A 23,390-nucleotide genomic window follows, 5' to 3' on the forward strand; every position below is an offset into this window, starting at 1 on the left:
TCATAACCGTATTAATTACGAAAAAAACACGAGAAATGTGGTTTATAAACAAAATAATATCTAAATCTAAACTCCAATTTTTTAAGATCTTGTGAATATAATGACCTATTTATAATAATTTAGTTGTAGGCTGTAGCCATTTTCATGACTGCAAATCATCATACAGTAGAAACGTAGTTAGGTAAAACGGAGGTGCCCTATTGGTACATAATTGGTATCATGTTTATTATTTTGTTATATTTTATTCAAGTATTACATATAATACGACTTAGTTTCTTTTATGAAACTAAGTCGTATTATATGTAATACTTGAATAAAAAGTGAATTTCCTAAATGCGACAGTGGAGGCGACGGCACATCGACTTTGGGCGGCTGCCGGCAGTCGGCACACATGCACGGAGCTTTATTTAGGCGGCAGGCGACGCCGGCGTCTCGCGACCCGCGCCCGCCGCCGATCAATACCCCCATTGCGCCGCCGCGGGACGAATTGCGAGCGAATCTCGACTGTATGCCCTCTCACAGAAACCCACCATCAAATATTCACATAATACTCGATAGAGATGCACCTTTTTTCAATAAAACTTTACAGATAACCATACCGTTTCACCGTTTTCAGCAGTCGGAATAGTAACCAATGAAAATTTCAAGAATATTCCACAAAACACTGCAATAATTTCTGAGAGAAACTGCAATAATTTTTCCTTTCAATTTTGCTACCTCAGTCCTCCAAATTACCCACTTTTGACACTATCACACTGTTTAGCCAAACTATTCAATAGAAAACTGAAATAATTCGGGTGCACGTGAATGTAAACAAAATACAATCAAATTTTCACCATATCAAAATTAGGGGACACCCGTAATTTTTGCACATAAAAACACCACTGGTTTCAGTGAGAAAATCGTTAATTTATACGTACTTTCGAGTGAGTAAATAAAGTCGATTTCGAAGCGTTCGAATGCTTTTCGAGCAACATGCGTCACTATACACGATCAGCGTCAAAACGCGACTAGTGATGTCGGGTGACCGCGGCGCGCGCGCGTATTGAACCGCCTGACCCCGCCACCCTCGCAGCGCCACCCTCCCGAGTACGGCGCGGCTCCCTAGCCCCCCTCAGCCTCAATGCATTACTATACTACTCCAAGCAAATCCCGCCCGCTCGTACTTTTTGTTTTTTAATTCTAACGCTTTGCACTTTCAATATTATATTATTATCCTGGATATTCAATCTCCTGAATAAAGGTATCTATATTTAATATTGCAGAATTTATATTGCTCGCGCTATAATATTATTTAATGTACAGTATATCAGGAATGTAATAACATCGTTAATTATAATTATTATATTTTTTGTTTTAAAATATAATTATTATCGTTTATAGTTATAGGTACTTCTAACACCATGGTCCATGCCATGACTCCAATCTCCATGGGAGATAATAAATTATTACACCTTACCCCTTGTGAATATTCCATTACTATAGTACAGTAAAATGCGAAAGTGTGCATTTATTTTCTATCTGTCGTCTGTTGACAGTTACCACTTCACGCAGAAACCGCTGAACCGATTTTGCTGCAATTTGTTATGACGACAGTTTGAGTCAAGGGAAAGGACACATTTCCCGGGATTGAAAAATGGGTTGTAACTTGTAAGGACCCTTGTGGTGGATTAAAGTTCATATTATGATTTTTTAATGGGCTATACAGCTTTGCAATTTGGCTTAAATGAAAATATATTATTAAGTATGTGCACAGCGGTTTTGGGTATTTTAATTTTAGGGGTGGTTAAGTAAGGCAATGGTCGGGTCAAAGGTTTTACGAAGCTTTTAATTTTGAAGTTTCCAGAAAATATTATGTAGGCTACATTTTATCCCGGCATTCCCACGGAAATGGGACCCACCTGAAGTCCACGCGGACGGAGTCGCGAGCAACAGCTAGTTATACTTAATATAAACCAAAGAGAAAATTCAGGTCCAATCCCTGATCATATTCGGACACAGATTGCTAAAAAAATAATTTAAAAAGACTTGAGAGGTGTCAAGGGACACCCGGATGGAACGAAGTTATCTATATCTATATATTATAAAACTCAAAGGTGACTGACTGATATGGTGATCTATTAACGCACAGCCCAAACCACTGGACCGATCGCGCTCAAATTTGGCATGCAGGTAGATGATATGACGTAGGCCGTATCCGCTAAGAAAGGATTTTAATCAATTCTACCTCTAAGGGGTTAAAATAGGGGATGAAAGTTTTTATATAATAATACTTCTTAACGCGAGCGAAGCCGCGGGCAAAAGCTCGTAAAATAATATAGGAGTCTATTTCTCAATACTAGAGATCGCCCAAATTGATATTCTATTCTTTATTTTATTTTTAGTCTCAGATTAATTAAGTCAAAATATGATGACAGACTAGCCGTGTATTTATATTTTGTCTAACAGTATTTAAGAATCAAAAAGTGTCGTTACAACTTTTTCGGTCTAGCCCCCGCAAGGCGCAATACAAGGCGCGATAAGGAAGTACATTCCAATATTTTTTATATATAATATTAGTAAAAAGCGCCATCTATTATTATAAATGTGATAAAATATTTTTTCGGTCTTAACTAACTTGTCTACTCAACAACAGATGGCGTTGAATTGGTGAAGTTAAAAGAAAGCAGTACCAGAGACCAGACATACTAGCAGTACGCAATAAGATTCAAGGACCAATCACTATGTCCATTGTAATGTCCCTGATACACCATGAATTTTGTGAGACACAGGTTACACGTTCAGTTTCTCATCAGTTCAGTCCATCAATTTGGTAAGATTTACGGGAAACTGAACGTCTAACCAGTTGATTGAAGGACTGATCATTTCCTGTATGTACTTTTTGGTCATCAATTTCTTTCATCAGTCTCAGACTGACACGGACGCCAGAACTGAACGTGTAACCTATATTACGTCTACTCCATAAAACATCGTTTTTTTTAATAAATCATGGCTATGAATTATAAAAAGAAAAAAAAAGTAGTTTTTGTAAACATATTTTAATACAAGACTAGTATAAAAATAGTGATTTATCACTGAGCAATTTTAATCTATCTTTAAAAGTAACAGAATATGTTATTTTTATATAATATTATGTATAATTCTATAAAATATAACAAGGTAGGCTAAGGTCAGGCCTTTACGCTCTCAATACAAAAGAACACCAATGACCTAAATGTTATGTGTAAAAGACTTTGAAGCCAAATTGTCTGAAGCAGTCTTGTATCTTATTTCTTTGATTGTCAACTGTTTTCTTCTGTGAATCCTCTGTAGGTGACTTCTCATGTCGTAGGAACGGGAGAAAGATCGTAAGCAAACTGGACATTGAGTTTTTCCGGCATGTGAATCTTTATGTAATGTTAATGAAGTCGGGTGTTTGAATCCTTTTGGGCATAACTGACATCTGAATTTTGCCATATCTGATTCTGAAAACAAGACAAAATTTTTACTTTAGTTGGACCAAACAATAAATTAAAGCAATAAAACTAATTGGACTAGTATTTTTCTTAGTATACTTTAAAGAACTCGTAAAATACACATTACACTACTGCTTAAAATATTAAATTTACCATTTTTGTCAGACAAATCCTCAGCTGAAGTAGATTGCATTTCAACATGCATTTCATCAGTATTGGATGTTCCCTTTGCTTTATTATCAGATTCTATTTCTATGCCCTGCTGTTCATCTATTATGATATTGTCACGGTCTTGGCTATTTACTTGTTCCTCTTGTGAAATGTATTCAGTTCTAGCAATCTGTGGTGGTGCCAAATTAATAGGTTCATCAGACGTCATGGGTGAAGTGTACTCATTACTACGGCTAGCCCTTGAACTTAGATCTAGTGAACTGTTCTCGATTACTTTTATCTTGCTTTTAGAAGATTCCTCCTCCACATTGTCTGTTAAACCTTTCACTTCCAAAAATTCTGCTGTCAGAAGGAAAGACTCCAACTGTTCTTGAAAAATATTGACTTCACCGTGATACATGAAATTAATGATAGCATTGAGGTCCTCATACTTACAATTCCTTAGAATAATGACGGGATGTTGACAGGGATTTTCTTTAAATATCTGCTTGAAGTATGTACTACAGGCGGAGAGTAGCATTTTATGAGCTTTTATTTTACCCCCATCACAACATAGTGTTACGTCTACTAAATCATTTTCAAACCTCAATAAATTGAATGCTTCCGTAACGTGATTCACGTAGTTATTCCATCGCAGCGAAAACTGTGCAGCATTGTTCATTGTTACTTAAGCTTGTGATACAATTGAAAGTAAAGAAAAAGTGTTTTCCACAATTAATAATACCTATCTTTATCTCAAATTATAGTTTTTATCCATTTACCTACTTTTTTATGTAAAACTACGGCCAAAACTACTGCTTTCAAATGTCAAAATTAAGTGTCAAATTTCAAAACAATGTCAATGTCACATTTTTTTTTTATTGTGGTGCCACAGATTACTCTATTCTAATTCTTCTTATCAAAAAGAAGAAGAAGAGAGTTTTGTCGGGAATGTGAAATAGTGATGTTGTGTTTTTGTATTATTTTCCTAAAATTGTGTTAAAAATAAAATGGGGTTTTTAATGTGTAATATTTGTAGGATATTAACCATTAGATATTCGTTTTCATGCACAAGTGTAGTCTGAAAGTGATGTAATAACCAGAAACGTGCTATTTTGTGTTCCCTCCAATACTTCATCAAAAGTTTCAGTAAAGAGTCTAACACTGTGTTAATTATTTTTCTAAGACTTTGACTAGACTTTAGACCTAAAGCTCTACCATGAGTTTAAAGCTACTACTACTAGTATTTTTCTATACTCGATACCGACTACCGTAAATATTTTAGTATGGCCGATGGCGATTTTAGTTCCGCAAAATATAACCGCTGGAGGCGCTGTAAAATTTGGGTATCGATAAATACTATAGCTTTAAACTGATGAGTCGTGTTCGTTTCGTTTTTCAATGTACATTGCGCATGCACAAAGTTAAAAATTAGTGTCAGTGTGAATGTCATGCTTGTTTCATGTTGGTTCTAAAATCTGACAGAAATTGTTAGAACATGACACTCTATTATGAAGTTGACAGTCAGCTGCCAAACTCCGAAAAAAATTAAACGAACACGGCTACTGTAGAGCTAATGTGAAAACGATGCTAAAAATTGTACTATACTAGAAAAAAAAACTATACTATACTAACTACTACTACTACTACTATACTAACTATACTAGAAAAAAAAATCCCGCCATTTAGTAAATGGCGGGATTTTTTTTCTAGTATAGTACAATTTTTAGCATCGTTTTCATATTAGCTCTACAGTAGCCATGTTCGTTTAATTTTTTTCACAGTTTGGCAGCTGACTGTCAACTACTTCTTAATGGAGTGTCATGTTCTAAGGTCTAAGTTAGAACTTCTAAGGCCCCATCCCCACTTCACACGGAATTTCCGCGAAACGTGAGTGTGGATCCGATTCGCATATTTTTCGCACTTCGCGGCTGGTTCCCCGACCGCATCCACACTCGCGCGCGAACCGTGCGCGACGCCATGGCGCCGCGAAATTCCTGCGAAGCATGAGTGAGAGATCCGATTCGCTTATGTTTCGCACTTCGCGGCCCGTTCCCCGATTGTTGTCGGCATGAAGGTATAATACTATTGGAGGGAGCCTTATATTTTGACAGTTGATAATGTTACTCTTTCTTACTAACGATGCAGTAAGTTGAGTGAAAGAGAAAGCTCATATCGGTGTATAAACGTCAAAAGCCTGTAATGTTATGTCCGACCGAGTAGAACATAACAAAGGAGTCGGTCTGCTTATTTCATGTTTTAAAAGTGCTAATAAAAGTGCTTAGTGAAGGTTAAATGCAAATCTTGTTGGGTTTTGTGGTTTCGCTAAATAATAAACCATGAAAACGGCCAAGGAATGCCTCAAACACGTGGATTTAACATAACATACGTAAGTTTTCAACAACGTTTTCTGGGCTTATCAATCGGTATTTTTTGTAAGTTAAAATGAAAATTCATTAGTTTAATAATCGCATCATGCTGTTTATGCCATTAGTGATAAAAATGTCACATCAAGTAATAATTTGGCTACAAATATGGCATAGATTTTTACGTGTGCTTTAGGGATGCACCTTGCTTGAAGTATAAATTTATATCGATAAAAATATTGTCATGGACTAAATGTGTTTTTTTCAGGATTTGAAAATGCTTCAAAATAGACGACGAACAGAAATATTTAGACGCAAGTTTCATGCAAGTTTTTAATACTTACTCCCTTATGAAGGCATCACAATATTGGGATTATCATTTCAAACGTAAGTTTGAAACAATGATTTTATTGAAATAAAAAAGGTCTAACGGAGAGTAAAATGATCATCTAATTGCAAACTAAAATTAGAATACATTTTATACATATTATTAACTAATTAACTTACGGGTAATTTCAGCTGCACAACAATTACTTCATCAATCTGATTAATTTGTAATCTGATTAAAATTACTAATTACTTTTTGCCCAACTCTGCACGTGATAAACTAATTATTTCTACATTAACTAAATTTAATCAAAATCGGTTCAGCAGTTTAAATGCAAATTAATAAAGTTTATTGCTATTAACTCAAAATCCGATTTTATGTGGAATGAAACACTAATGCTTAACAGCAGCCATTCAAAAATTGCTTATTTCATATTTTTTCATTTAAATCTTGACATGTCCAAATTTTGTAATGTGCAAAAAATGGAATAAATACTGTTTGAATATTGATACTAATAAACAAATTATTTTTAGGTTAAAGAAATGCTCCTAGAGAAGAGGTCAATGTGATGATGATGACAATTGGGAACCTATATGGAAGTTATTATATTTACTTCAAAAGCTGCGACTAAGAACATATTCAATTAAACCTTATGTTTGAATATTTTTCATTTTCATTTAATTTCTAATTTTTAATATGTGTGTACTGTGTAATATTATACAATGTGTTTTTTTTAATGAAATAAGGGGGCAAACGAGCAAACGGGTCACCTGACGGAAGTTGCTTTCCATCAGGTGACCCGTTTGCTCGTTTGCCCCCTTATTTCATAAAAAAAAAAAAAACAACTTCCGTCACCCATGGACACTCGCAGCATCAGAAGAGCTGCAGGTGCGTTGCCGGCCTTTTAAGAGGGAATAAGGTAATAGGGGAGGGTAGGGATGGAAATGGAAGGGAATAGGGGAGGGTAAGGAAGGGAATAGGGTAGGGGATTGGGCCTCCGGTAAACTCACTCACTCGGCGAAACACAGCGCTTGTTTCACGCCGGTTTTCTGTGAGAACGTGGTATTTCTCCGGTCGAGCCGGCTCATTCGTGCCAAAGCATGGCTCTCCCACGTGTAACACTTTACAGCCTGGAGACACACAGACAGACAGACGGACAGACATCGATGTCTTAGTAATAATATGGTCCCGTTTTTACCCTTTGGGTACGGAACCCTAAGAGGTAGTATGATGATATTTTTTTTAGTTTGAGTATGATGATTATTTTAAATGCTAATTTTTCTTTAATTTTTATTAAAAAAGTTATAATTCGTAAATTCGAATGTAAGACCAAGTAATTACCCCGACATATTATTATCTTTACCTGAGAACAAAAAAAATTGCGTTCCAAATTTTAACGAGTCACAATAAACGAAATTAGCATTCGTATTAATCAAACTTGGAAATAACCCACGACCCGAGTCAAGAGCCACGCTCTAAGCCACTAAACCACGGAGGCGTAATTAAAGATGGAGGCGAGTATTAAATCAATATTATACCAAAATAAAATTGCTATATAAGACAGTTTAATTGTTAATTCACACGAAAATCACCGTCAGCTGAATGTATGTGGGTGAAAAGGTCGTCAGTTCATCTACCAAAGTGACTACGCGACGCGCTCAGATATTACATTGAAAGCGCAGCATAGTTATTAGTTGTGTCGCTAGCTGACGGGTTTTCCACCCTCATATTAACGACTGACGGTGGTCTTTATTATTTAAAAGGTATCAGCATTCACCTGTATACATTTTGTAAGGTATGAAATGACTTTATATTTCAACTTTTTTAACATAGTTCAGTAACGCGACTGACGTTTAATCCCCCATCTGCGGCGGTGCTTTTTTGGCTAGGCATGAACTCAATAATCATCCCTAAAATTTTCGTTCGGTATACAATCACTTTTCGCAATTATTTTTTTTACAACTTTGAAATACTCTCAGTTAACATTCCACCACGGGTGCGGCGACTGACGCTGATTATATTGATTGATAAATATTAACCTACCGCTGGACAAAAATTTGGTCGGTATGAAATGACTTAGCAAAAAATAACACGACCTCCCCTACTATAATCTATGGTTGTCGGTTTTCTGCATGTTTTCTGTCCCGCAACAAAGAGATTTTTTTTTAATCTTTATTTTAATAAGGGCTTTTGCCATACAAGACATGCCAGCATTGTTTGGTGAACAGAATATAATTAATCCTACTTTAATAATAATAATAATATAATTTATTTGCTAGAGTGAAATGTACAGTTGTATGGTCTTCGTAATACTTTATTTTATTATTATTCTTTATACTTTATTACTTTTAAAAACTTTATATACTTTATTTACTTTATATATATATATATATATATATATATATATATATATATATATATATATATATATATATATATATATATATATATATATATCCTACTATCCTACTAATAATATAAAGGCAAAAGTTTGTTTGGATGTATGGATGTGTGGATGTATGGATGTTTGTTACTCTTTCACGCAAAAACTGCTGAACGGATTGTAACGAATCTTTACAATAATATAGCTTATACATCAGAATAACACATAGGCTAAAATTTTAACCGACTGTCGAAATGGAGGAGGTGCTATGTTCGCTTTTTTTTTCTTCAACGATTACTCCGCCGTTTGTGAACCGATTTTCAACATTTTTCTTTTAGTGTATTATAAGGTTATCATTCCAATTTGGTACCATATTCATAAAAATGGTGACCTTATGTAGAGATCCATAAGAAATCGAGGGAACTCCACAAAATTTATATGAAAATATGTGGTGACTTCGGTTTCGTGAGCAGTATTCTAAGCATATGCTACCAATAAGTAAGATTTTGCACCAAGGTATACCATGGTTCGGAAGGTGCTGAGAGAACTCCTGATTCTCTATAGATACACGTTTCGACGTTGTTTTAAGAGCGGAAAGCATATGCTACTATGCAAATTACCTTCATCTTAATCATCATCACTAACATAAACCGTTAAGAACATTATTGGTACTTTTCATAGTCTTTTATGATAATATATCACTTAAAACGCGGGTAACACCGCGGGGCACAGCTAGTTAATATAATATATTAATATTATAAAGGCGAAAGTTTCTTCGGATGTATGGATGTATGGATGCTTGTTACTCTATCACGCAAAAACTACTGAATGTATCATAATGAAACTTTACAATAATATAGCTTATACATCAGAATAACACATAGGCTACAATTTTAACTGACTTTCAAAATGGGGGAGGTGTCATGTTCGTTTTTTTATATTCAACGATTACTCCGCCGTTTGTGAACCGATTTTCAAAATTTTTCTTTTGGCGTACAGAATATCATCCCAATTTGGTACTATACTCATAAAATTGGTGATCTGATGCTGGGAGCCATGACTAATCGAGGGAACTCCTTAAAATTTATATGGAAACATGTGGTGACTTCGGTTTCGTGGAAAGTAGACAGTAGTCTAAGCATGTGCAATCAACAAGTAAGATTTTGCACCAAGGTATACCATGATTAGATTGGGAAGGTGATGACAGAACTCCTTTCCATTGCTTTAAGAACGGAAAGCATATTATGCTACTATGCAAATTTGAAATTACATTCATCATCACTACCATATTATACCTTATAAGTTACATGCATCCCATGATTATGAGCCTATTATGACTCATTGGTACTTTTCATAGTAATTTAGATCAAGATTCGATTTTGTCAAGCGATTTAAAAAATATTTGTTTATTTGATTGATCACGCTAATCTCAGTAATTATTGGTCCGATTAAAAAAAATTTAGTGTTAGATAGCTCATTTATCAAAGAAGGCTATAGGCTATTTTATCACGCTAAAACTAATAGGACCGAAGAAACAGAGGAAATGTGGTTAAAACGGAAAATTATTAGGAAGGGTTTATCTCACGAACTAGTAAAGCAATTTTGTATGTTATTTGGCACAGATATAGAGTAGACTACGTGAGGAGAGATAAGCTATTTTGTTGCGAAAAAATGTACGTTTTCCGTAAAATTCCTAATAATTTATGCGAGCGAAGCCGCGCGGGACATCTAGTTTATAATATAAAGTAAGATAAATACGGCTCAAAAGCGCAAACTATAGTGACGCACTATACTGCTACGCAAGAAAGTGAAGAAATTAAAAAGTGGCAACATTGCAGACATGTCGCGAACTTTGCGAGTGTGGATCAGTAAATTTGGCAGTATGCGCGACCCGCGGCGCGATGCGCGCCGCGAGTGTGGATCGGCAGTAACAGGTACTTACTCGAAACTAGCCAATAGCCATGGTCTTAAAACCGAAGTGCCATAATAAGGAAAAAAAATATGTTGTCATTGTCAAATGTCATTTTGACGTGATGGTTATTTTGACCACAGATTTTGACCAATGAATAAGACAGTGTTCCCAACTTAGGGGTTTTCCCCCCAGATTTAGGGGTTAAATAAGTGTGAGATGGGATTTTTTTAGGGGTCTGAAATTTTTAGGGGTATTTTTAGGGATTTTTTTACTTTTTAATATTTTTAAATTGTTGATATTAATATTAATTATTTCTTGACCTAGCGACATCTAGCGACATCTATTACGTAATTTTATGACCACTCTGTGGTGACTGGCGCCTGCCGGCAATACTGATGGTCCGATTTACATTAAATCGCACTTGTGCAACATTTAATCCAACAAATAAAATGTTGAATTTATTCAATAATAAGATGTACGACTTCAAAACATCTGAATCTTCAGATGAAATATTTAACATATTAAATCAATTATTATAATAAAAATATTTTAAAACATATTTCAGTATATTATTTCTAAACTATTATAAATTTATACAGTGTGTAACAAAAACTAGTGGTAATACTTTAGGGTGTGTACATGTTCCTTGTAGAGAGTTCACTGTGAAAATAGCAGCTCTGAAAGACGAACATTTTTTTCACTTTTGTATGGGCAAGGGCCCGAGCATCACGAGTTTCCCCATACAAAAGTGAAAAAAAATTTTGGTCTTTCAGCGCTGCTACTTTCACAGTGAACTCAACTATGAACATGTACACACCCTAAAGTATTATCACTTGTTTTTGTTACACCCTGTATATATATGCATATTTTGGGGGGAAAACAGAAAAATTAAGGCGATTTTAGGGGTTTTTGACACCAATTTAGGGATAAATATTTTTGAGAGGTGGTAACACTGGAATAAGAATGATTTTGACCACAGATTAGGTACTAGTTGATTTTGCCCGACAACTGGGAAGAAGAAGAAGAACTGGCCTTAAAAATTTGATAAAAAATTACTTACAAAATACAATTTTTAAAAATTTGATCGCAATTCGCAAGGCTTTTTTTATTCATTATTATTCATAAATCATATTAATTTCTTATTCCTTTTGAGCATTTACTGTCAAGAGAATTTATAAAAATTGTATACTTTCTAAAGGACTGAAAATGGTAAGCATTATCAAACTATGGACTGCCTAAAAGTCAAGTTAATATCAAACAAGTCTATACGTAATTATTACTGGTTTTTTCCCGCAACTCCGTAGCGCAGAAATTCGTTTATCACGCGGGAACCTCACATTTTAACGGGATAAAAGTATCTTTTTGCCACTCGAAAGTATCCCCATACCAAAATTTATTGGCTTTTAATCAGTTCAGAGGTATGAATGAAAAAAATTTCCTTTCTTTTGTAGCATGGAAGAGTTAAAGTAAGAACATCGGAAGAGGAAAAAGCCAGGAAAGAGAGGGAGAGGCAGGAAAAACTAAAATTGTTTAAACATGCTATGCAAAAAATCTTTAAAAACGTGAGTACCGTATTTTACTTACATATTTTTTACCCCCTTACTAAATAAAACATGGAATTTGGAACAGAAAAACCATTTTGTTTTTTTCAGTTCCGTGACATAAAAAATAAAATGTACTATCAGAGAAGTTGATTCCTATGCAAATCGGGGACCTAAGTAGTTTGGTTGCGTTACGTCAAACCCAGCTGACAGATCACAATTAACATTGAATTGACATATTTGACCAAATAACGTTGGTCTGTCCATTGCATAGGAATCAACTTCCTCGATGGTACATTCTTTATAGTTAGAAAGTAAGTAGGTACTTACTTTTTTCTCTGTGAATTAACTTTTTTAACCTATCAGTTAAGGACAAAATTATTGTGTTACTATAATTATTATCATCTGTATGTAAGTAATTGTAACATAGTGTAGATCATAATATTTTTAGTAAGAAGTTCAATATTTTGAACTTTCAATTTGTATATTTTATATTATATTAATTATATTATATAATATATAATATTATATTAATTATGTTATATAATATATAAAATTATATTAAATAAATTATATTATAGTTTAAATGTATTCTTAAGTTTTGTTTTTCTAAAGCCATTTTATTTAAAATGTATTAGAGAAAACAAGGAATATTGGACCAAGAGCAACTTCAGCTCACCGAAAAGGTTTTAATTGCTAATCCAGATATTTACACCTTATGGAACATACGGCGTGACATTATCCTTCATCTGAGGTAACATATCCTAACTTAATTTACAATATATTATATTATAACAAAACGAAATATAATATCTCTAAAATATTGTGCAATTTTAATTAAATTAGATTCTTTAAAAATAGTCACTGTATATTTTTAATCATGTTTAATAATGTAATTTCAATATTTACAGCAGAAGTACTGATTTGAATGATGAAGAGTTGACAAAGTTATATGATTCTGAGTTGAGTTTGACTGAATATTGTTTGAAAATCAATCCAAAGTCATATTGTGCTTGGCATCAACGTGAATGGATTCTTATAACTAGGCCTGACCCCAATTGGAAAAAAGAACTTGAATTATGTGAAAAATACCTTAAACTAGATGAACGTAATTGTAAGTATATTTTTTGATAAGGTACAAATAGTGATTTAACTAATTTAAGAAAAATTACATCCCCTTTTTCTATTAAACCTACAAAAATGTAGGTATTATAAAATATGTTATAGCCTATGTCACTCACTGAAAAAATTTTAAAAAACGATTCAGTAGTTTTTAATTAAGTATATTCATTACTACCTGTGGCCCGTATTGGTCGGTACCGCCACAGAAGCTACGTCCTGCTATTTTTAAAACCTGCAATATACTCGAAAATATTCATGCATATAAAGGGCCATATACTTAGATCTATATATTAAATCAATAATGTATTTTTATAAGCATTTAATTGAATAAGGATTATTGCCATATTGATTAAAATCATATCGAAAATTAGCCATTATTTGAAGTTAAAAGCAAATGACAAAAAAAATGTTATTGTTGGATATCCATAAGAGATAGACATAATATATACCGTCACGGAGTTTTCTGTAGACCTTCTTATAGTGTACAATACTTAGTACATTATTTTGATAAATCTCGTAGGGTTCAGCCTGCATTTGCAATATAAACGGAAAAAAATTAAATTATTTACGACATCATATTAGAAACCCCAAAAATATCAGTATTTCTCCACTATTTAATTAATGTTATTAATTATTATACTTATAAACCTTCCTCTTTAATCACTCTATCTTAATAGATATAGTGATTAAAGAGGAATCTTTAATAAGAAAACCGCATTAAAATCCGATGCGTAGTTTTAAAGATTAAAGGGATACAAAGGCACATGTGCCTTACATGAGGAAAAAAACTAAAAAGTGACTTCGTTTTATACTATGTAGTGATAAAACAATATCCACTGTGTCTGCCTGCTAGGCCTGATAAACATGTAAAATTTTATCAAAATTAATTAAGCCTTTTCATAGCTCAAATAGAAAAGAGTGATGCTAGATATTTTTTTTTGCTTAATAATAATTTTGTCAATGGTATCCTAACAGCAATTTATCTATATATATATTTTTTAATTCACTATTTAACTTTTATTTTTCCAGTTCACACATGGGACTACAGACGCTTTGTAGTTAGTCAGTGCAAGCCACCACTTGAACAAGAGTTTGACTTCACCACTGAGAAATTGCATGACAATTTCTCAAACTATTCTGCATGGCACTACAGAAGTAAAATGCTACTACAATTACACCCTGACACTGAAGGTATATTCTTCCTTTCTTTCACCCATGGGCGTATATAAGGAGGGTGTCCTGGGGGTCCGGACCCCCCCGCCCATTACTATCCATCTTACTTGTCCAATTTCGACAGTAATATAATATGTACCTCGCCGATTAAAATCGGTGCGGTACATGTATAAAAAAATATTTTTGATTTCCTAAACACTTTGCCTATGTGTCTAAACACACTAGGCTGAATTACGCCGGCGTAATTTCCGCCGCGTTTACGCCGCATTTCACGTTTGACTGACATTTTTTCTGCGGCAGCAAATAGTGTTAAGACACTATTTGCTGCCGCGGAACCCTTCTTGGGCGATTCGGCAACTCGCACTTGGCCGCTTTTTACGTTAGGTTAGGCCCCCCTTATCAAAGCTATATATGAGCCCGTGCTTTCACCCAAAGATTAACTAAGGGACTACTTGCACCAGAGGCGTGGTTAAAGTTAAAGTTATAGTTAAGGCTAACTTTAACCTTAACTTTGACCACAGAATTTGACAGATGACAGCTGGTCCGACAAGGCTTGAAATGAACGTGGGCGGGGACGCTGCTGGTAAAGGAGAACTGTTAAAAATTGCGTTTTTGTATGATGACAGCGTTAGTTCCTTTTTTCGCCACGTTTATTCAAAGCCTTGTCGAGCTCAAGGTTATGGTTAAATATGGCGTCCATTTTTGACTTTAACCAAAGATTTGACATTTTGCATTGTAGTTAAAGTTATAGTTAAAGTAAGTTGGTGCAATCCACTCTTAGGGAATGTTTTTACTACATACCTAGATTTCTTTTTGTATAAATGCACCAAAATATTAAAAAATTACTGTATAACTTTCAGGCGGCAGACCAATTCAGGATAGTCATCACAAACATGAGCTGAAAATGGTACAAAGTGCTGCATTTACAGACCCAGATGACACCAGTGCATGGTTCTACCAGAGATGGTTATTAGGTAATAATAATTATTTGATGAATAATAATTTAATGATGATAATTACAGTGGCTTTAAGCCATGTGGCCATGTCACCTTAAAAGTGTGTAGACTTCTTGGATTGTAATCTGTATCTGTAGAAATGTTTACTAGGCAGTAAAAAAGTTCACTATTAGTACAAGTAGTGGGTATCCCCCACAGGCAAACCAGACTTTACTGTTTATAAAATTAAATTAAGAAATTTAAAAAAACCCCCGCCAAACAACTTTAAAAAGTAATGAAATAATATATTTTACTGACTTTAAGTTTAAATAATTCCTAAGTGTAAAGTGATATTTTAGTCCGTAATTGTTGTCACGGTGTGGGGACCGCCAACAGTGTCTTTTGCATTTTGTATCGCCATGTCACTGATTGTCTCGATTTGGTTTGCTGAAAACTGACCCTTAAACTATAATGTTGTGAAATCAAACATCTACATTAGCGGTCCCCCGACACACCTTGACAACAATTATGGACTAAAATATCACTTTACACTTAGGAATTATTTAAACTTAAAGTCAGTAAAATATATTATTTCATTACTTTTTAAAGTTGTTTGGCGGGGGTTTTTTTTTATTTCTTAATTTAATTTTATTTCATGCTTTTTAAACTTTGTTGGTAATAGTGCAGAATAATTCCTATCAACAGGATCATATTATATCACAATGAATACCATCTAGGAATGAGGCCGTCAATATGAGTCCAAACATGAAACCTCCACTTTGGGTTCATATGGAGCTCGGCTCCTATAGAATCCAGGTGATGCAGCAGCAGCAGCATGCAAAAATTTATTGGTTATCTACGTCTTACTAGTTGTCGCAATTAAAATGAGCCCAAACACGAAATCATTGCTCTAAGTTGGTGAGGAGTTGGGTATCCTATTGATTACCAGGTGATGCTGCAGCACCAGGTCAACTTTCCATTAATGTGTAAATATTCATAAATGTCACGAACTAGAATGCAATAAAGCCCACCAAACGACTGCAAGTTGCTAAACGGCCCTTCATGAACCAGATGAACCGCGATTTTTCAGCACGGAGCAGGCTGATGATGATGAACTATAGCTAAGAACACTCTCAATTAACGGCCGTTCCCAATATTTGATCTATCTCTGGTTTTTCCCTACTAGAGATAGGAATAGCTCACAATTGACATAAAATATATGTCTCTAATGTCTAATGTGAGCTATTCCTATCTCTAGTAGGGCAAAACCAGAGATAGATCAAATATTGGGAACGGCCGTAAGTCAGCTTTCAAACAAAAAAAACTAGATCAAAATCGGTTCAGCCGTTTGGATGCTACGATGCCACAGACAGACAGACAGACCGGCAGACAGACACGTTAAACTTATAACACCCCTCTTTTTTGTCGGGGGTTAAAAACTTGTGGTATCCCCTCAAGGATTGATTCAGACCGCAACGCGAAGCGTAGATGCATTTCTAAATTTGTATGGATTTGACAGATTTCAATTGCGTCAGACGTCTTGCGAATCTGTCAAATCCATACTAATTTAGAAATGCATCTACGCGTCGCGTTGCGGTCTGAATCAACCCTAAGGCTTCTTATAGACGCGTCGACGGCAGTCGGCGACACGCGTCGACGGCACCTGTCAACGGCAGTTCTTCTTCTTTTTTATTAATGGCTCCTTTGTGAGTTGCCAGTATCAGAGTGTTTTGGCAACGGCAGTTGCTGGATTTTTTTTCATTGATTGACTTGTCAATGGTAGTCAACGTCGTTGACTCAACGGCATTCGATGGCAGTCAACGACTGCTGTCGACGTGTGAAGAGGTAAATAATAATAATTATTATAAAATATACTGTCTCTTCTTTAAGGTGCCGTAAAAACAACACTTCAGCCAGTTGTTTGCACAGTTACGTCTGATAAGGTCACTGTAGCGTGGAATAACAGTGTGTCAAGAGAATGTCTCAACTCAAGAACAAAACTTATGTTTGGTGACAATATTATAAATGGTGAATGGTATTCCAGCACAGGATATGATAATGACGATCTATGGATTCTTAAGCACAACCAAGATATTACTAGTAACTTAGATATGAAGGTAAGTGACTTGAGAACAAATACATAAAAACTCGAAAATAATATTTTGTGCTGTTGCTATGGAAGTAGCTAACGGAGTTTTAATACAGCTGAAGTCACATGACCGATTTGGTCGCCAGCTCTCCGTCGATAAAAAAATACATGCCTAAAAGGCATGTATTTTTTTATCGACGGAGAGCTGGCGACCAAATCGGTCATGTGACTTCAGCTGTATTAAAACTCCGTTAGCTACTTCCCTGAAGAACCTTTTCTGATAATCTGCGTGCTGACAGGCTGTGCCCGTGGGAGGTCGGTGTGGGTGTAGTGAGGTGGGGAAAAAAATGGAAAAATGTAGGTCCAGCGACTTCAATTTTCTTTCCCAACAGTTGCTCTGTACTTCCTGTGCACCCAAAAAAAATTTAAATCGATCGGGTGGTGGGAAGGGGTTGCCAGCGTTAATTAAAATTAGGAAAATTATTATTTTCATGTGGGCTCAGCTGTGTTGGCTTTTTTTGGCTATTTTTTTTTTGGGATTACATACCAATCTCGCGTCAGAAAAAAAGCCAACACAGCTGAACCCACCCACATAAAAATAATAATAATTTTTCTACTTTTAACTAACGCTGGCAGCCCATTTCCACCATCTCAATCGATTTAAAAAAATTTTTGGGTGCACAGGAAGTCTAGAGCAACTGTTTGGAAAAAAAATTTAAGTTGCTGAACCTACATTTTTTCCCCACCCCACTACGCCCACACCCACCGGCTACGGCCTGCCAGCACGCAGATTATCAGAAAAGGTTGTTCAGGGAAGTAGCTAAAGGAGTTTTAATACAGCTGAAGCCACATGAGTGACATGTTGATTTGGTCGTCAGCTCTTAGTCGATTACCTATGTATGCAATTATGCATTCATCAATTTGTTTTTAACTTTCCAGCTGGAGTTTGAAGATGACAATAACCAAATACAATCTTTATTTTGTAAAGAGTTTAATAAATCTTCATATTATGTAGGAAAAAATAATATCAGCTTCCAAAGCCAATATTCAGATAGTGTATTGGAAGAGCTTAAAGAGCAATTGGATTCATGTCGGCAACTGCTTGATTTAGAGCCAGACAATAAATGTGAGTATTTAAATGATTGGACCTAAAATTAAAGAGTATATTCTTAAATGTAATAAGTAAATAAAAAGAACATTTCTATTATTATACGTAGCTTTCCGATCGTTGCAGCACGCAAATGCGACGCACATCGCTCGCCTGTGCTGCGTATGGCATGGATTGCAAGATACCTCATTCATTTTAGCCTATTATTATCTTGATCATAATATTATAATATGGACACACAAATTCACATAAATTCCGCGTGCGAGCAAGAAATTTAAGGAATGTTTATTTTATTTACTTATTTATTTATTTACGCGCACAAGCTTGTAATATTAAGTATTTATAGTTTCTTAATTTATTTTCAGGGACTCTTCTTACTTTAACTTTCTTTTTACACTGCATCGATGCCACAAAATATGACCAAGAAGTACTGAATAACTTGCACAAATTAATACAACAGGACTCCATGAGAGCTGGATATTATTATGATTTATTGACCAAATGGAGTATAGAACAACAACTTACTAATGATTATAAACAAAGTACACTTCTTTTTAAAGTGTCATGTAAAGACAAAATCACAGCTTTACCGCACTTACAATATAACAGTTTCTGTACTATTGTAGATTTGTCCAATCAAAATTTAACTTCAAAAGTTTTGGCAAGTCTGACAAAGTTGCAAAATTGCAAGGTGATTTTTAATTCTTCTAAATTAAATGCAATAAAGTAACCAAGATGAGACAACCCATTTTTTATCAAGCTTTAAGAACTAATTTTATAACACACTATGCATGATTATGATGGTAAAATTATTAGTTTGTAACTTGCAACAATTTTATTTTCAGGAGTTGGATTTGTCCAATAATAATTTGACAACATTAAAGGAATTTCCATCTCTGCAACTACAGAAATTAAATCTTAAAGGAAATGCTGGTTTGATGAAGGAAGAAATTCAATATTTTATGGAAAACAATAAATCAGTTGAAATTTTATTTTAAATTATTATTTTTTGCTTAAGTTTTTATTCAAGCACATGGAATTAAGGCAGAAAAAATATATTTATCATTTAAATTATATTTACACGGGTGATATTTTAAATGTATCTTAAGAAATAAAACATAATATAAGTGATTTCTGAATTGTTATTTGTTTATTTGTACATTAATGAATACATCTAATAATTCTTATTACCAATTATTGGTAACAGCGAAGAAACCTCTGATTCTAACTTTAGTGATGAGTCTTCATCCCAGTACACTTTGCCACAACTTTCACACAAGGTTGCTGGTTTGTTAGCTTCAACAATTTTGTGAATATCTCCTGTTTCTATTTCTACACCTTTACTTGTGAGACATTTTTCACTTGTCACAGTGGCTGCTTGATACAAACCTGAATCATCTTCTGAGTCACTCAGAAAGTTGTCATAATATGCATCGTCTTCATTATCACTGCCGTATCTATCGTCACTAACACTCGTATTTGGTTTCGATACTGTACTACTTATTTTATTTATTTCATTCGTCGATAATTGTTTTAATTCTAAGCCATTACATTTAATACATCTGGTGAGAAGGTCACTTTGTTGAACTATAATATTAAAACTTTTCAATATATTCGTTATTTGCTCAGAGATGCTGCTTACATTATTAACTACTTTTCCCACCTCATATATTTGTGTCTGGGGATATTTTAAAGTAGGAGAAAATTTCATTTTAGATGTCAAAATGAAACGGTCCTCTGACAGAGCTAATTTAACAGCATCATGCCATAGCATTGATTGAGATGTTACTATAACATCCATCCCCAAATATCTTAGATAAGATACCAATGTGGCTAGCTCAGGCTCAATTAGAAATTTAATATTTTTAGCATCACTGGCCTTAAAATTAAATTTACTAGAAAGTAATCTATCCGCTACTTTTGTTTTTTTTGTACTTTTGGGTTTCTTATCTAACATAACATCATTGCACACTTCATCGAAATTAAGTCTTTGTTCAATACTGATGTCATTTAAATATTTATAAATTGCTACAAGTACATAAGCATCTATTGCTGCATAGTTAATTTGAGTCTTTCTTAATGGTCTTAGCTCCCAATTTGAACACTGCTCAGATTTTTCTAAAGGTAGGCCAAAACAAGACTGCACCAAAGATGATAGGCCATTTCCTTCAGTATCACTGCCTGCTGCTAGTGTCAAGCCACAGTGTATGAGAGCTTTCCATAGTAGACCTAAGTCAAGTATCCCTTCACCCTTAATCCTAATGTTACTTAAACCCATTATTGAACATTTCATTTCTCTCAGATCTTGTTCCAATCCAAAACCCACTTTTATAATTTCAGCATTCTCTAGGATACTTTTGTTGAATTTGTACCAAACATTCAAATACCTCTTGTCGTTCAGTTTTAATGTATCAATGAGATAGACATTGTCATATGTTGCAATTTGTATTAAGGCTACATGAGACTGAGCTGCACCAAATGAAGGTTTCCACTCGCAATCCATTCCTATCACAGTGCAATTAGCCAAATGTGATACAACATTTTCAAAGTCTTGCTCTTTATCTATAAGGACTATATTATTCTCGGAAATAGGTATTTTGTAGAATTGATTCTCATTACTGTTCATATCATCCCAATCCTCTTCTTCTTGATCATCCTCTAACGACAAATTCTTCAAAGTCAGTGGCAATTTGTCTTCCGGTATATTAAAATGTGTGGCCCACTTTAGTGCCTCCTTCACATCATAACCAGTTAGAATATCAATAAACTCTTGAGCACACTCTATGCTGTTCTTTAAAGAATCTTTTACCAAGTCATCCCATACAGATAAACTTACATTGCGCTCAATATACTTCTGGTGGATTAAATATTTCAAGCCGCTTGTTGTTCGATTCTTACTAAGATTTTTACATGTCTCAATTGGAATGTTAAATTTGTTGCAAAGCCGTGCTACTAGTTTCCCCAAAGGCTTGTAATGGACTTTTGTGTAATTAACATTGCTAATATTGTACTTGTAAGCAAATTCTTGAGAATAATTTAAAACACTAAAATTTTTATCGAGTAAATTGTCCAAGAATGTTATAAGTGGTTGCGCCTGGTTAGGACATTGTGCTAAATATTCATCAATCATATTGGGTCTGTCTTGCAATATAAAGGGAAACAACAACTCTTCAACAGATATCTCTTCAAACAATTGCATAGCTATAACAATTTGTAATGCTTGTTTAGAGTTATCATTTTTTATCATTTCCTGTGCTATGGGAATTATTTTTTCTTTTATTGTACAAACATGATAGGTTTTGATAACAAGTGTTAAAAAGTTCTGATTCCTTTGATTTATTCCAACATGAAAAGCTGGTAATTTTAAATTTTCTGGTGGAGATATTCTGTTATTTTGCCTCTGTGACCAGCTGTAAATACTCTCCAATATATAGTACGGAAGACTTTTTACCTTGCAATCTTTAAATTCTGGGCATTTTACTATACACACTAGTGCCACTCTAAATGGGTCAGGGTTTGATTCGAGGAAAGAATAGAAGTGGTTGTCAACAATAGCACTCTTCTTCCATGTTTTCCACTTGAACAGTAACTCTTCAAACCATGTCTCCGTAGCCTTGTCAATGTTCACATCAAGTCCAATAGTCCTTAAAGATTCTTCGACTGACGGAACAATTTTTATAGATTGATTGTTAGAAACAAGTTGATTTATATTCATTGTTGCAAAATAAGAAACACGTACTTTTTCTTTTCTAGCTTTTAAATATATGTTCTATTGTACTTGATTTACATTCATATAATATTCTATTTTATCATGAATAAATTAAAAAACTGTTTTCGTTGTTTTAACCGAGTTAACTGTTAACTTTTACTTTTAACCATACTTTTAACTACAGAATTTGCTTTTAACTCATTTTTTTCTGTGTACTTTGCTGACGTTTGACACTTGACTCTTGACAGTGACAACTGACACGGATTAGGGAGTTTTTTTTAATTATGGCGCTCGGCTTTTAACCATAGCCAGTGTCAAGTAAAATATGTAGCGGGCGGGAGAAAAAAAAATCGTAAAATGTTTACAAAATATAAAGTCGTTTTTCCAAATTATTGTCAAATCGAAGGTCTAGTAAAAGTCTAAAAAAGTAGTCAGTAAAGTCAACGAGTCAAGTCAGTTTTAGTAAAGTATAAAGTGGTAGACCCTTTGCTAAAACTTTCGATGGAGTTTTGGAGGGAACACAAAATGGCATGTTTCTTGAAGTTTATCACTCGCCCACACTTGTGCACGACAACAAATATTAATGGTTAATATTCTACCAACATTACACATTAAAAACCGAAATAACACAATTTTAGGAAAATAATACAAAAACACAACGTCACTCGAGTACGAAATACTCCCGGCCAAAACTCGATTAGTGAGTTGACTGGAGTTGACACATTTGACCAATCGGAAATAAGTTTTTTTTGGCTTTTGGCATTGACACCGGGGTGTACTTTGCCTCACACAGGTAACTTCTAAATTACAATGCCCAGGCCACACCTGCGTGGTGCTTCGTGCAACACGAATCGTGCTTAAGGCGCTTTGCAGACGAAGGGGCGGGGTGGGCCGGTCAGCGGGGCTAAAATGGTCGCTTTGGAGAATCATATAATTAATCATAATATGATTAATTTTTAAACTCCACTTTGCGTGCAATGAGGGATTTTCCTATATTTTTAATTTGATTGTCAAACAGTTTCTATTTCAGTAACTAGATGGCGTATGGGTACACAACTATCGGTAATACCAGGCAATACCATAAATAATTGCTACAAAACTGGGCAAAAGAATGTAAAA

General features: G+C 34.5%; 4 protein-coding genes across 13 annotated transcripts in view; 1 reads left to right on the plus strand and 3 right to left on the minus strand.

The window, feature by feature from the left end:
* The window catches only part of LOC121729849 (neural-cadherin), a 383,323-nt gene extending 382,299 nt beyond the window's left edge, over window positions 1–1,024 (minus strand). For all 10 annotated transcript variants that reach the window (XM_042118540.1, XM_042118525.1, XM_042118532.1 and 7 more), the window contains exon 1: window positions 921–1,024. The gene's annotated coding sequence lies outside the window, so the exon portion shown is untranslated. The remainder of the gene's footprint in view (window positions 1–920) is intronic.
* Window positions 1,025–3,019: 1,995 nt separating this feature from the next.
* LOC121729441 (zinc finger and BTB domain-containing protein 14-like) lies at window positions 3,020–4,411 on the minus strand. The gene is made up of 2 exons (XM_042117962.1): window positions 3,609–4,411; window positions 3,020–3,464 (listed from the first exon to the last, which is right to left on the minus strand). Exons 1-2 carry the CDS (start codon window positions 4,285–4,287, stop codon window positions 3,211–3,213), a joined length of 933 nt encoding a protein of 310 aa, XP_041973896.1. The 5' UTR covers window positions 4,288–4,411; the 3' UTR covers window positions 3,020–3,210.
* A 7,271-nt stretch (window positions 4,412–11,682) lies between these two features.
* On the plus strand, window positions 11,683–19,621 carry LOC121729053 (geranylgeranyl transferase type-2 subunit alpha). Its single transcript, XM_042117444.1, has 10 exons — window positions 11,683–11,803; window positions 12,046–12,156; window positions 12,774–12,889; window positions 13,047–13,249; window positions 14,287–14,448; window positions 15,291–15,404; window positions 17,256–17,482; window positions 18,394–18,580; window positions 18,928–19,253; window positions 19,408–19,621. Exons 1-10 carry the CDS (start codon window positions 11,801–11,803, stop codon window positions 19,558–19,560), a joined length of 1,602 nt encoding a protein of 533 aa, XP_041973378.1. The 5' UTR covers window positions 11,683–11,800; the 3' UTR covers window positions 19,561–19,621.
* A 72-nt stretch (window positions 19,622–19,693) lies between these two features.
* LOC121727812 (exonuclease mut-7 homolog) lies at window positions 19,694–22,404 on the minus strand. The gene has a single exon (XM_042115815.1). The coding sequence runs from the start codon at window positions 22,275–22,277 to the stop codon at window positions 19,737–19,739; it is 2,541 nt and encodes an 846-aa protein (XP_041971749.1). The 5' UTR covers window positions 22,278–22,404; the 3' UTR covers window positions 19,694–19,736.
* Window positions 22,405–23,390: the final 986 nt, after the last annotated feature.

Source organism: Aricia agestis, chromosome 1 (assembly GCF_905147365.1).
Source record: "Aricia agestis chromosome 1, ilAriAges1.1, whole genome shotgun sequence".
NCBI lineage: Eukaryota > Metazoa > Arthropoda > Insecta > Lepidoptera > Lycaenidae > Aricia > Aricia agestis.

Coding starts and splice junctions, on each gene's coding strand:
- LOC121727812 (XM_042115815.1), bottom strand. CDS start 22,277: ATGAATATAAATCAACTTGTTTCTAACAATCAATCTATAAAAATTGTT.
- LOC121729053 (XM_042117444.1), top strand. Junction 12,890..13,046: donor GACATTATCCTTCATCTGAG/GTAACATATCCT, acceptor CAATATTTACAG/CAGAAGTACTGATTTGAATG. Junction 17,483..18,393: donor CTAGTAACTTAGATATGAAG/GTAAGTGACTTG, acceptor TTAACTTTCCAG/CTGGAGTTTGAAGATGACAA.
- LOC121729441 (XM_042117962.1), bottom strand. CDS start 4,287: ATGAACAATGCTGCACAGTTTTCGCTGCGATGGAATAACTACGTGAAT. Junction 3,465..3,608: donor GGATTTGTCTGACAAAAATG/GTAAATTTAATA, acceptor TCTTGTTTTCAG/AATCAGATATGGCAAAATTC.